Raw genomic sequence first — 12,220 nt, 5'->3', positions numbered from 1 at the left:
TCTTGCAACAGACAAGTTGTTAGTGACCCATGTTCATGTGTCCATGACTAATATGTTGTTATCTGGACTGTTCTGAAGAAAAAAAATCTGTGGACACTGTTGGTCTGAGTTGGGTACAGAATGGCTGAGGCAGAACCATTCTTAGCAGGTGAGCTGCATTTGATATCTAAATTATTAGAAAGTGTCTTCATCTATAATTTGATTATGGCTTTTCCTCAGCTGGGAGGTGTTACCTTGTTCTATACGTTATCGGTTCGAAATCTAATCATTGTAGAATTTTTAAAAGAGTTGTGAAAAACAGTAGCATTAGGTACTCTACCAACACTGATAGAAAAAACTTGGCTGAAGAGCTTGTCATTACAGAAGTAGAATACTGGAGAGCGTGTATTTAAATGCCAACCTGCAGAAGCAAAGGGCCAGATGATGGTTTATGTTAGTATCAGGAATGTACTAAATCCTAAAGAGAGTGTCCATTTATTTTGGTAGCCATCTCATTTGAAGGTTCTTAAAACCAGCAACAATCTAGAATGTTACTTTGACTTGGTGCTCTTCAGATTCCATCTTCGGAGCTTTTAATTTCACCACACCTGGCCCAAATGGTTTAAATTAATACGTTATATGTTTTGCAATTAAGAGAATGTGCCTATAAGCCACTAGTCTTGGTGAAGCATATTGTGATTTAGACTGATTATCCTCCAAATTTAAAGATCTTGATTTTATTCTGGAAAAAAGTTCTTACATGATATTTTGTATTATTTCATAACGTTTTGGAATGTTTACGATGTCAGTCATATAAACAATGGTTGGGAACTTAACATAAGCTCCATGTTAAATGTTAGGTGTCCAAAGCAATAAGAGGGTTTTGCCTTCAACGACTGCATTGTCTGAGGAGGCAGGGTGTGTGCAGCAAAATATAACTAATGCCAAGTCACTGTGATAAGTACCACTTGAAATGAGGATCTTGGTACTTGCTGTTCCCCCTGAAGTGCTCTTACTGTAAATAAATCATCCTTAAGGATGGTGCTCAATTGTCACCTCCCCTATGAACTTTTCCCTGACCGTGTATTTAAAAATAGCACAAACATCCCTCCTCTGCATTCCTTATGCTCCTTGCCTGCTTTATATTCTCCTTAACATCTACTGGCATCTGATTTTATCTTGTTTTTCAGTCTCATCTCACTAGAACAAGCTGAGGGCAGGGTATTTTTGTTTACTACTTTATCCCCAGGGTCTAGAACAGAGCCTGGCATTTGGTAAATGGTCACTAAGAAATATAAAAATGAATGGATAGTTGGGACAGACAATTCAGAAGAGAATTGCTTAAACTTAGAGGAGAAAAGAATTGCTTAAACTTGGAGCAAAAGGACCTAGCCTCAGTGTTAGCCAGAAAGAAGACCTCAGGCATCCCAGACGGATGGCAAAATCATGAAGAATTTGCCTGCTGTATCCTAAGGACCTATTTTGTTTAAGCACTGTCTATGATTGGTATAAAGTCACTTCTTCAGATACTTTAGAACTTATTTTACAAGTCAAACTAAGTATCAAAAGTTCTTACTATTTATGATTATTACCAGTGATGTATCCACATCTCCGTTGTGATGTCATCAAATCACCTCAGGTGAAGGACAGAAGTTTAGCTATCTTGTAACTTTACTGTTAGATTATCAGTACTTTTATGTTGCTTCTTGTGTGCTGACATTAGTATGTTTTATTTAGCTTGTTTGTTCCAGTTAAAGGTCAGAAGAAGATAAAACTTCCAATGGCCTTATGGAGAATGTATAATAAGACAAACATACCCGCTATTCAAGTTAAGAAGTAGAACAAGTTATTCAAGTTAAGAAATAGAACACAGAAGCCACCTATAGGTGGCTTGAATAAATCCTCAATTTATTCAATTTTTCTTTCCTTGGGTAAGTTTTATGAATTATCTGGACTTTTATATTAATCATCGCCTGCATGGCATCCCTGTAAACACAGTATCTTGTTTTTAGCAACTGAGAAGCACAAATCTAGCTCAGTGAGGGAAGTAATTGGCTACCGTTTGATCAAGGCATCCTTGAGAAGATGAGCTGAATAGTTTCTGAGTCTGACTTCAGCTCTTAGAGTTTACAAGAGCCCCATGTGGTGATGTCAGTGAGCCAGGTGATGAGTGAGTCCTGGGAACACAAGTCACCATAGTTGAAACATCCTGAATCTCCTGCCAAACTAGGCTTAGCAATTGTATGCTCATTTTATATTTTATGCTTCTATACTTATTATGACCTCTCTCTGTCTCTGAAGAGATCAGTGCAGAACTTTCCTGTGGAGTGAAATGAGTATCCTCAGCTTATCTAGACATGAGAGTATGAAGGGTGAGCAGGCACTTCGCTGGGATTTCGTCAAGCAAGCCAAGTATAGAACAGAATGAGAGCCAGATATATATAGGACATGCTATCCTCAGATTACAAAGGCAGTGAATATCTAGGTTATGACAGCCTTCAGCATGTCTGTGTCTTTAGTCACACTCCTCTAGCCTGAACTGGTTGCTTCTCTAGTTCTGGTGCCCAGCTGTTATCCTGGGAATCCCCTTCTCTCCCTCCTCTGTTGAATGCCTATTTGCTGTATCTTTTACTCACCTTGTTGTGGAGTATATCCTCCAGTAATTCTTGAGACAGAGTACACGGGATGTAAACTTTTTGAAAGCTTGCATGTCTGGAAATGTATTCTACCCCCATATTTGATTGATAGCTTGGCTGGGTATAAAACTGTAGGTTGTAAATAATTTTCCCTCAGAAGTTTAGAGAATTTTTCCCCATTTATTTCCATTTTTACTATTTGTAAATCTGAAGCCATTCTGACTCCTTATACTTTGTATGTTACTTTTTTTTTCTCTAAGTAGGATCTCTGTCTTCAGTGTTCTGAAATTTTACAATGATATTTATTGTTCTAGACATATTTTCATTTGTGTGGGTGTCCTCTCAAACAGGAGGCTCATGTCCTTTCACTTCTGGAAATAGTTTAAAATTATTTTTATTTTCTTCCTTGCATTTTCTCCTTTTCTCTTCTGAACTCCTATTATTTGGAGTAGGACCTCCTGGACAAGTACTCTAAATTGCTTATGTTTCTCTCCATTTCTATGCCATTTCACTCTACTTTCTGGGAGATTTCCCTAATTCTATCTGCCAACCTACTGTTGAGTTTTTAATTTCTAAGAGCTTTAATCTTCCTTTAAATTTCTCTTTTGTTTACTTTGGGCTTACATGCTAGAGATTTTCCTCAGATCTTTGGAAATTCCTGTCTGTTTGTTTATGATTAATATTGGAGGACGAGAACACTAGGAACTCTGGATGGGTAACGTTGGATGATTTTGAGCTTTTTTTTGTAGGGTGGTCTGGGTGAGCTGTTTGGGAATCTTCCCAATGTCAGTATCTTTTGCTCTTTCTCCATGGAATGATTATATTCCCAGGGAAGCTTCCATTCTGCCTTGAGAGTAAGGGTCTGGCAGGCAGAATTCTGTGAGCCAAGTAGAGGAAGGTGGGTGTGGGATATTCTCTGCTTCCAGCATCACTGGTCATGAGATTAATCACTAGATTATATACATAGACACACACTTGTGTGTGTGTGTATGTATATACATATACAGTTAATCCTCATTAATCATGGAATCCCTGTTTGCAAATTCACCTCCTCACTAAAATCTGTAACCCTAAGTCAATATTCATGGTGCTTTCATGGCCATTCACAGATATGTACATACCAGTTAAAAAGTTGAGTCACCCAACACACATGTTCCCAGCTAAGGTAGAACAAGGTGATGCTCTGCCTTCTTGTTTCAGCTGTCCTACTGTAAACAAGTGTCCTTTTTATGGTCTACTTAGTGCCATGCTTTTCATAATTTTGCACTTTTTCTTGGTGATTTCACTGTTTAAAAGGCTCCCAAGCATAGTGTTGAAGGGCTGTCTAATGCTTCTAAGTGCAGGAAGGCTGTGATGTGCCTTATGGAGAAAATAGGTCGATTAGATAATCTTAATGCAAGCATGCATTATAGTGTGGTTGGCCATGAATTCAATATTACTGAATCAACAATATATATATTTAAATAAGGTGTCTTTAAACAAATTCGTAAAACAAGGTTGTGTGTTGATAGGTTGATAAAAATGTTGTAACTTTGTATTTCCCCAGGGAAATACAAATCCATTTGTATAGTGCATTATTTGGGAGTAATGAATGAGTCAGTATTTGTTCATTTAGTGCTTGCGGGGATTTATGGAATGTAACTAGCACAGATAATGAGAATCAACCATGTATATGTGTATACATCTGTATCTGCCTACCCACGCCTTCAGCTGTGCCTCATGTTGACTCATGCACAGACCTCCTCTCATCCTTTCTGGAGAGTAGACTTCTGCTAGAATTGGAGAAGGACAATCACCCAGGGGCTGTGGGATGAAGGGGGGCGTTCTAGGAATCTTCACTTCTTTTTAGAAAACTTTCTCCCTGATCCTCCATATTTTAGCAGTCTCTTCTTTCTCCTCTTCACGTATCCTGTCCCTGTGTCAGAGGTATGTGCTGCTCCAGGGGTTTCTGTGATTTTGAAGGGCTCTGCAGTGTCAGTCTGGATGGTTCTCAGTTTTTTCTACCATCAGCTTGGGAAGTGGATTTTGATGTAGTTTTATGTCCTCCAGGTTGGCTACCATGGTCCATCAGCTTTCCAGATTCCAGTTTTTTATTCTTTTCCTCTTTCCTCCCTGTCCTCCTGGTCCTCCATGTTTCTGTGTCCCTTTACTGTAGTGTTTTGGGGGAAAGCAAAAATAAGATGGAGTGTTCTCTTTGCCATCCTAACTCATTAGTCTCAGTTCCTTTTTTTTATAAGTCATGTTCCTGAGATAATAAGTTTCAGCTAGTATGCCACCCCCTTTGCCATAAGGCCCTGGAAGATGTCAGTATTGCTAATATTTGCATGTCCTGGACTGCAAAGGACTTAAAAAGAGTTTCTTGACTCACTGACAGCTAAATGAGAAAATATCTTCCTTTTTCCTTCTCTGTAATGCCTTTATAAGGAAATGTGGATTGGTAGGTATCTCTACAAAGCATTCTTAACTTCCAGCTCAGAAAGAGAATGTCTAGTCTCAAGTAGAATTTCTTCCAATTTCATTACAGCCGTAATCCTCTCCAGGTTTCTTATAAAATTTTTGAACTGAGATCTTTGTAATGCTTATTTTTTCATTGTTAACATACTAAACAAAACTGTTGATCACTTCCAGATCACTTTCCTCATTTTAAAAATTGTCTTAAGATTATGAACCAATGTATAAAAACAATAGCCACTTTAATAGTCTACTGAGACTCCAATTAGAGAGGGTAAAGTTAGAAATAGCTAAGTTAATACACATTGTTTTAGAATCTTTTCTATCAAAAGGGTTTTTTTAATGTCATTCTTTTATTTTTAAACAGCAATGCATAATCTTTATAGAAAAATTGAAAATGTAGGAAACTAAAGAAATAGTCACCTTTTTTCTTACCACTCAGAGGTAATTACTATATATTAAATGTGTAGTGTGTGTGTACCATATATATATGTATATATATCCTTCCAGTCTTTATTTGTAAATACATGAATAAAAATGCATATTAAAATTTTCCATGTTATTCTCCCACAAATCATTTTTAATTACTACATTCTCATTCACTCATTGGCAAGCTACTTCTGTAAAGGCCAGAAAGTATAATTTTTGGCTTTGCAGGTCATAAGGTCTCTGTTAAAACTACTCAACTCTGCTATTGTAGCACGAAAACAACAGTAGATATTTTATAAACGAACAAATGGGCCTGACGGTGTACCATTACAACTTTATTTACAAGATCATGCAGCCTCTGATTGGGCCCACTGGCCACAATTTGCCAACCCCTAGATATGTAAACTTTTAATTTTGACATAATTTATGAAAAGTTGCAAAATATTACAGAGAGATTCCTGCACTCTTTATCCAGTTTCCCCCAAGTTACATCTTCACTACAGTACAATGTAAAAACCAGAAAGTATGCATTGGTATAAGGAGTGTTTATAGTTCCATACCATGTTCTTACAGGCATAACCACCACTGCAATAAAGATACAGAACTGTCCCGTCACCCAGAGGTCTTCCTCATTCCATCTCCGTATAGTCACAACCACCTCCCTCCCTGACCACCCCTACCTCTTAGCAATCACTAATCTCTTTTCTCCCTCAAATTTGTCATTTTGAGAATGTTTTACAAATGGAATCATACAGTATGTGACCTTTTGAGATTAACTTTTTTCACTCAGCAATGAGATTGAGTCAGGTTGTGGCATGTATCAGTAGTGTTCCTTTCTGTTGCTGAGCTGTGTTCCAGGGTATGGATATAGCACAGCTTGTTTAACCATTCACCTATTGAAGGGCATCTTGGTTGTTTCAAAGGATTCTTTTAAGGTTCTGTTGATCTCTGTGTTTGGTTCTCCATGTTCCCTTTCTTCCTCATTGTCAGGCTTCCAAGTTGAATGTGGTTCAGAATGTGGTGGTCCATCTATGTCAGGTGTTCAATTGAGTCTTATTGTAGCTCTCACTATTTCAAACGCGTTGAATTCAAAGCTCACTGATTTAAACCAAAGGTCATTGATCCTCCAGGGACTTCCATTTGCTTTGCAGGTTAGTAGTGATACAGTATCTTTATATTTATGGTGATCATTGAGTAAATAGTCTTAATACTTGTAGAGACAGAGACTCAAGTTTGAGTCTCAGTGTTACTACTTACTACCTGTTGTCCTCAAGAAGTCACCTAACCTTGAACCTTCATTTTCTTATCTCTTAAGAAAAAAAAAAAAGTATCAACCCTATCTCATAGGATCGCTGTGAGGAGTTAAATGAGATTACATAGGAAAAGTGTGTGGGGAACAGGAAATCACCCTACAAATGTTACAGTAATAGTCATAAAAGTAAATCATCCTTCATTAGTGTTTTAGAAAAAAAGCAGTTTTGTAATTAGGATGAGTAGCTTTCATTAATGAGTAAGTATGTGGAGGGGTGGGATATCCTTGCTGGAAAAAAAAAAGAAAATTAAGACCCAGTTTTTATAGAGTTAGAAGGCCAGAAGAACAGAGAGGAAGAGTGGTATTTCTGTATGCTGTAACGGATGACCTGTGTTGCAAATATAATACCATCTGGCAGATGTGAGAAGAAATCATTTAAATCAACAGTGTCTGTAATGAGCTACCATCTGATTCCTGTTAATCAGGCCGTCCTTTTTCAAACCGTCTTCCCATGGTTTCCATGACCCTGTTCTCTCCTGCTTCTCCTTCTGGCTTATCATCATCATCTTCTTGGCCCTTAAATATGGAGTTCCCTGGGGATCATCCCTGTACTTCTCTTTCCATGACCTCTTCCCTGGCAGTATCATGCCTTTACATCACTCTCCAAACAAAGCCTACATCTGTGTCTCTAGCCCTGACCTCCCTCATTTCCATCCTGCTGGCTGGATGACTCTATCTCAAACTCAGTATTTCCAAAGCTGAGGTCATTTTTCTTACAAGATGGCTCTTCTTTTCGAATTCTTTATTTCTATCCATAGTTCTACCGTCTTCTCAGTCCCTCAGCGTTCTTCTCTCTGTCACCTCCCAACTCCCCCCAGATCTAGTCATCGTATTGATTCTTTGACCACAGTTTCTCCCATTTCCTCCTTCCTTTCCATTTCCGGCCTACATCTTTAGCCTGTTAACTAATATCCCACTTTCCATCCTCACCACCATCCATTCATCCCTCCTCAGCTTTGTCACATGAATCTTCCACAGCTCTGTTCAGATTCTTCCTACTCAGTGTCCTTGATTGCTCCCCTTGTTTGTAGAATAGAACCCAAATGGTTAGTCTAATACAAAATCTTCTGCATGATCAAACTGCTTTTGTAATCTTATATACTCAACTCCAGATGAACTGAAAGGCAGTAATATGAAACAAAACTCTTATTTTTCAGAATTCCACAATGGTTTGCTTTTCTAACTTCATTTAAAGTAATTTATGGGCATACTTTCCTTTTCTATGCTGGACCCATGCATGGTTTCTCTCAATATTCCCACAGAGTTACATATGGCAGGTGTTTAATTATTTATTGAATGAATGATTGGCCCTATGGTAGAAACTCAATTCTTGTTTGACCCATACATGTAACAGGTAATTATTGAGAACCTTACTGTGGGTCAGGTAATTTGAGGCATTGGGATATAGTGGGCACAGTCAGTCAGTTTTTGTGGTTTTTTTTTTTAATTTGAGTTTATTCTTCATTTAACTTGGAAAACACTACAATAATCGAATATTTTTAAAAAAACAATAGCAAGTAGCGAGCATATTACGATCGTAGTCCTTCACTCATTCTCTACTGCATATAAAATGTCAGCAGTGAATGTTTTTCGCAGGCCTCATACAGAGATCCTACACTAAGCACCACCCCTGGGATGACGTTCATCATCCTCATGTGCTTCTCCATTGTAATGGCTCTGTCTTTCCTGATTTGGAGCAAAGCCCACCAGTTCTACTTGGTCCATTTCATCCTCTTCTACTTCCTTCCTCTCAGGTAGGAGTTTTTCCGGCAAAGAGATTTATCAGGAGAGAGAAAGCCATTCTCAGGAAAGTTTACCTTAAATTCAACGACTAGGCAACCCTTTTCACACTGTCCATGATAAAATGGCATGCCTTCATTTAGCACATACATGGCCTTACATTCTAGTAGCAGTCTTAAAGATGTTACCATTGGATTATTTATGACTTCATACTAGGGTATCAACTTTGTACTTAGGTCTAAAGCTAAGCTATCAGGCAGTTAGTTTAAGAATATATTAAATATTAAATAATTATACTCTGGTTGCCTGAAGCATATGGAATTTATCTGTTCAGTGAAGTGAGAAGTCTAGGTTAGGAGAAGAAAACGGGTGAGTTTTACAAAGGATCTTCCTAATAGAAGGAAGTAGTTGGAGAGGGGAAAAGAGAGTGAGGATATCAAGCTATTGAGGTCTCCTCCAGTTAGTCATTTCTTCTCGGGCAGGCAATTCCGTGAAATTAACATAATGTGCTCTTGGATCCTATACAGATGGCAATCAGGAATTATTTCCCTGTGAAGTCTGTGGAAGACGCTTTGCAGCAGATGTTCTGGTAAACATAAAGACATTTTGTAGATGTGTTTCATTGGAGTTAAATGAACTGTCAAGTCAGTGAGGAGGCCACAGTGGCAAAGATTAAAGACAGATGTGGAGGGAAAGCAAGGGGAGAAAAGTACATAACCTATGGCTGGCAGGCCCAGAGGACACTTAAGCAGATCAGTGCTGCCCCATTCAAAAGGGAACTTATTAAACATGGTCCTCTTACTAAAAGGAAGCCAGATGAAAGTATCTTGGCACAGCTGATTGTCTCTTGAGAGGTTTTGGCTCTTTCGCCTTTTCTATAAGCATCAAAAATTCAAATTTTAAGGCCAAAGCACCAGGGAAATTAGCTAGTCAAGAGGAATGAACATTGAATTTGGAGCATCTGGAAACTTGGCTTTTAGCCTCAAATTTGTCACTAATTCTGACAAGTCCTTTAACCTCCCTCTGTTTCCTGCTTTGCCACGTATAAAGACAGAACTCTCTAGTTTCAGGGGTTTTATGTAATTTGAACAAAATGGTTGTAAGGCTTGTTCCAAGACCTAATTGTTAATTAGATTCAAGCTAACTGCATGTCAGGTCCCCGGATTGATGCCTATAAAGTTGAATAAAAGCTTGATTTATTTCAAAATTAGGGAAACAAACAGGTAGTAGGCCCCCCATATTATGAAGGAGTTCCCAAGAAAAACGATTTAAAACAAAAATCTAAATGATAATGAACTGTTAGCTGGGACATTTAGGTCAAAGAGACTTGTTTTGAACTTAAAGAATTTGGACTATAAACCTGACTACATTTGGGGCAAAAGACTACCGAATGAGGTTGTAGGTTTTATTTCTCTGGGGAATTTAAAAGTGAAATATCTGTTCTAGTTAACCGCAGCTAGAGTTTGCTGGATCTAGAAGGGGAACTCACAGGGCCTGTTGTGGCCCAACAATCCACTAGGGAGCTGCCTTTGCTAACCCAGGACTGCACCCCATGAGAATGGATTTGAGACCTGGAAGGTACCGTTTGAAGAGGGATCACTAAATGCCAAGTATTCTTGGGTCCTCTTGAGTTTTACTTCATTGACCCATTTCTAGGCTACAAAGAGCATTTGATCAAGTGGTCTGCTCTCTCTCTCCTTCAGTTTAAAATGGTATGGCTTGTTCGTAGCCAGGTGCAGTGATTTTCATGGAGCCTGTATTTTTTGGGTCTGGACAAAGCAACTGTCTAAGTGATAGCTATTATGAGTTACATGACCACCAAGGAAGAGGACTTAAGAGTGGAAGGCAAAGATCCTGGCATAATCCCATAGTGTTGCAGTGCAGACTTTATAAAAGTGGTACACAGGCAAAGCTCTGTGTGCTGGCTCCCTGGTTTTTGTACCAGAAATGCTGAGTACTTACAGGTCTACTGCCTGGAGTAGTTTTCTCTGCCGATTGTCTTAGTTTTCTCTGCCGATTGTCTTATAAGTATTGTAATATTTTAAAATTTAATAGTATAAGCTTAGATTTGCTCTAAAATAAATGACTTCATGAATGTGAAATGTTTGGACACACTAAGGGAAAATGTCTTCATAACTTAAATGGAATTGGTGTATTTTTCATTCGTGGTATGGTTGTCCCAGTTGTTTCTTGCAGATGTTCTCAAATATTTCTTTGAAACCTCTCCACTCCTTTTCAGGAGTTAAGTGGTTTGATTTGCTGTGTGTAGAAAAGTAACCCAGTTAAACTCAATTTTGAAATGTTGAGTGGTAAGAAGAGTTTTTCTGAGAAGGTTCCACTGGTAAGAAGCTAAGTTTCCCCTTGCTGTATGCAAAGAGTTCCTTCAAAATGATGGGAAAACAATGTTAAGGTTATTGGGACTCAATTCCTGGATGACTTGCTTTTGGAATTTAAGAGCAGTGAAGGCAGGAAACAGAATAGAAGAAATAAGAAACGTTCCTTGGCTTCAGTGAGTACCTAGCCGAATATCAGAAATAATTTATTTCAACTTAAACTAGAAAGTTTGCCTTTTCAACATTATTTAATGCTTGGAACTATTCATTGAGCCCAAGTGATAGAGTTAAATATGTAAGACCAAATTTTAAGTAAGTTTCTTTAGCTGAAGAGGCCTTTTATTGACCTTGCCCAAACACAGTATCTCGTTATGTGTAACATGGGTGAAGAGAGCCAGATGGATTTGCTCTGCTGTGATTTGAGAGTTAGAGAATGAACTTGGCTCTGAAGGTGCAACCCAGTCACTGCAGCAGGGGCTACTTGAGTACACTGAGGCATTACAAACTTTGTGATTGTACATGTTAAAAATTTTAATTCCCACTCCTTTTCTAGGAAAGGCATGGACCAATATGTAGAAAACTGTTCAACAAAAAGCGTAAAGCTTTCAATTCCTTAAAACAAAGATTACAGGGCACTGACATTCCCACTGTGTGGAAGGCTCCTCAATCCAAGGTACTATCGATATCTTCCTTGCTGTTCTTGATTATCTCCTTCAGTACATTAAAGCCTCTTTCTGGCTCTCTGGTTTCATTTTTGCTTGATAATGCAGTGTAATGTCATGTAAGTATAATCCACCTTTACTGTTTTCTTTTTAATCATGCTCACTTAGATTTCCAAATGTATTTCAGATACTTTCCAGATGTGGCAAAAAAATCTCGTTTATATTTTCATTAGAGTAGCATTAACTCCAGCAATTAACTTGGAAGACAGTCACTTGTAATCTTACATTTAAGTCTTCCTTTAAAGTTTTGTAATGTCTTTGTTTTTCTGATTGTTATTTTGTGTTTTCCCTCACTATTGTGACTTGCAAATTTTATTACTGTATTTTCCAAACCTCTTTTGGTACTTTTGGAAAACAAATTCTCTTTTTTCTCCAAATTTCACAGTTCTGTTTCTTGTAAATTCAGATCCTAGCTTTAAAAAATATTATAATGGTGAGATATATAGTCTAGGTTAGTATATGTTTTATTTTTTTGTAGCCTCAACCCATGAGAAAATCTAACTGGAGACAACAACATGAAGACTTCATTAATGCGATTCGATCAGCAAAGCAGTGTACACTAGCCATTAAAGAAGGCCGGCCTCTCCCAGCTCCACCCCCTCCGTCCATCAACCTAGG

General features: G+C 38.1%; 1 protein-coding gene across 1 annotated transcript in view; it reads left to right on the top strand.

The window, feature by feature from the left end:
- The first annotated feature begins 120 nt into the window (after positions 1-120).
- Positions 121-12,220, top strand: part of ZC2HC1B (zinc finger C2HC-type containing 1B) — a 32,297-nt gene continuing 20,197 nt past the window's right edge. Inside the window, exons 1-4 of the mRNA XM_061207194.1 lie at positions 121-148; positions 9,075-9,136; positions 11,434-11,553; positions 12,081-12,219. Coding sequence (XP_061063177.1) covers positions 121-148; positions 9,075-9,136; positions 11,434-11,553; positions 12,081-12,219 — 349 coding nt within the window. The remainder of the gene's footprint in view (positions 149-9,074; positions 9,137-11,433; positions 11,554-12,080; position 12,220) is intronic.

This window comes from Eubalaena glacialis, chromosome 12 (assembly GCF_028564815.1).
Source record: "Eubalaena glacialis isolate mEubGla1 chromosome 12, mEubGla1.1.hap2.+ XY, whole genome shotgun sequence".
Classification (NCBI taxonomy): Eukaryota; Metazoa; Chordata; class Mammalia; order Artiodactyla; family Balaenidae; genus Eubalaena; species Eubalaena glacialis.
The sequence above is the reverse complement of the archived record's forward strand: the minus strand, read 5'-3'. Positions and strand labels throughout refer to the sequence as shown.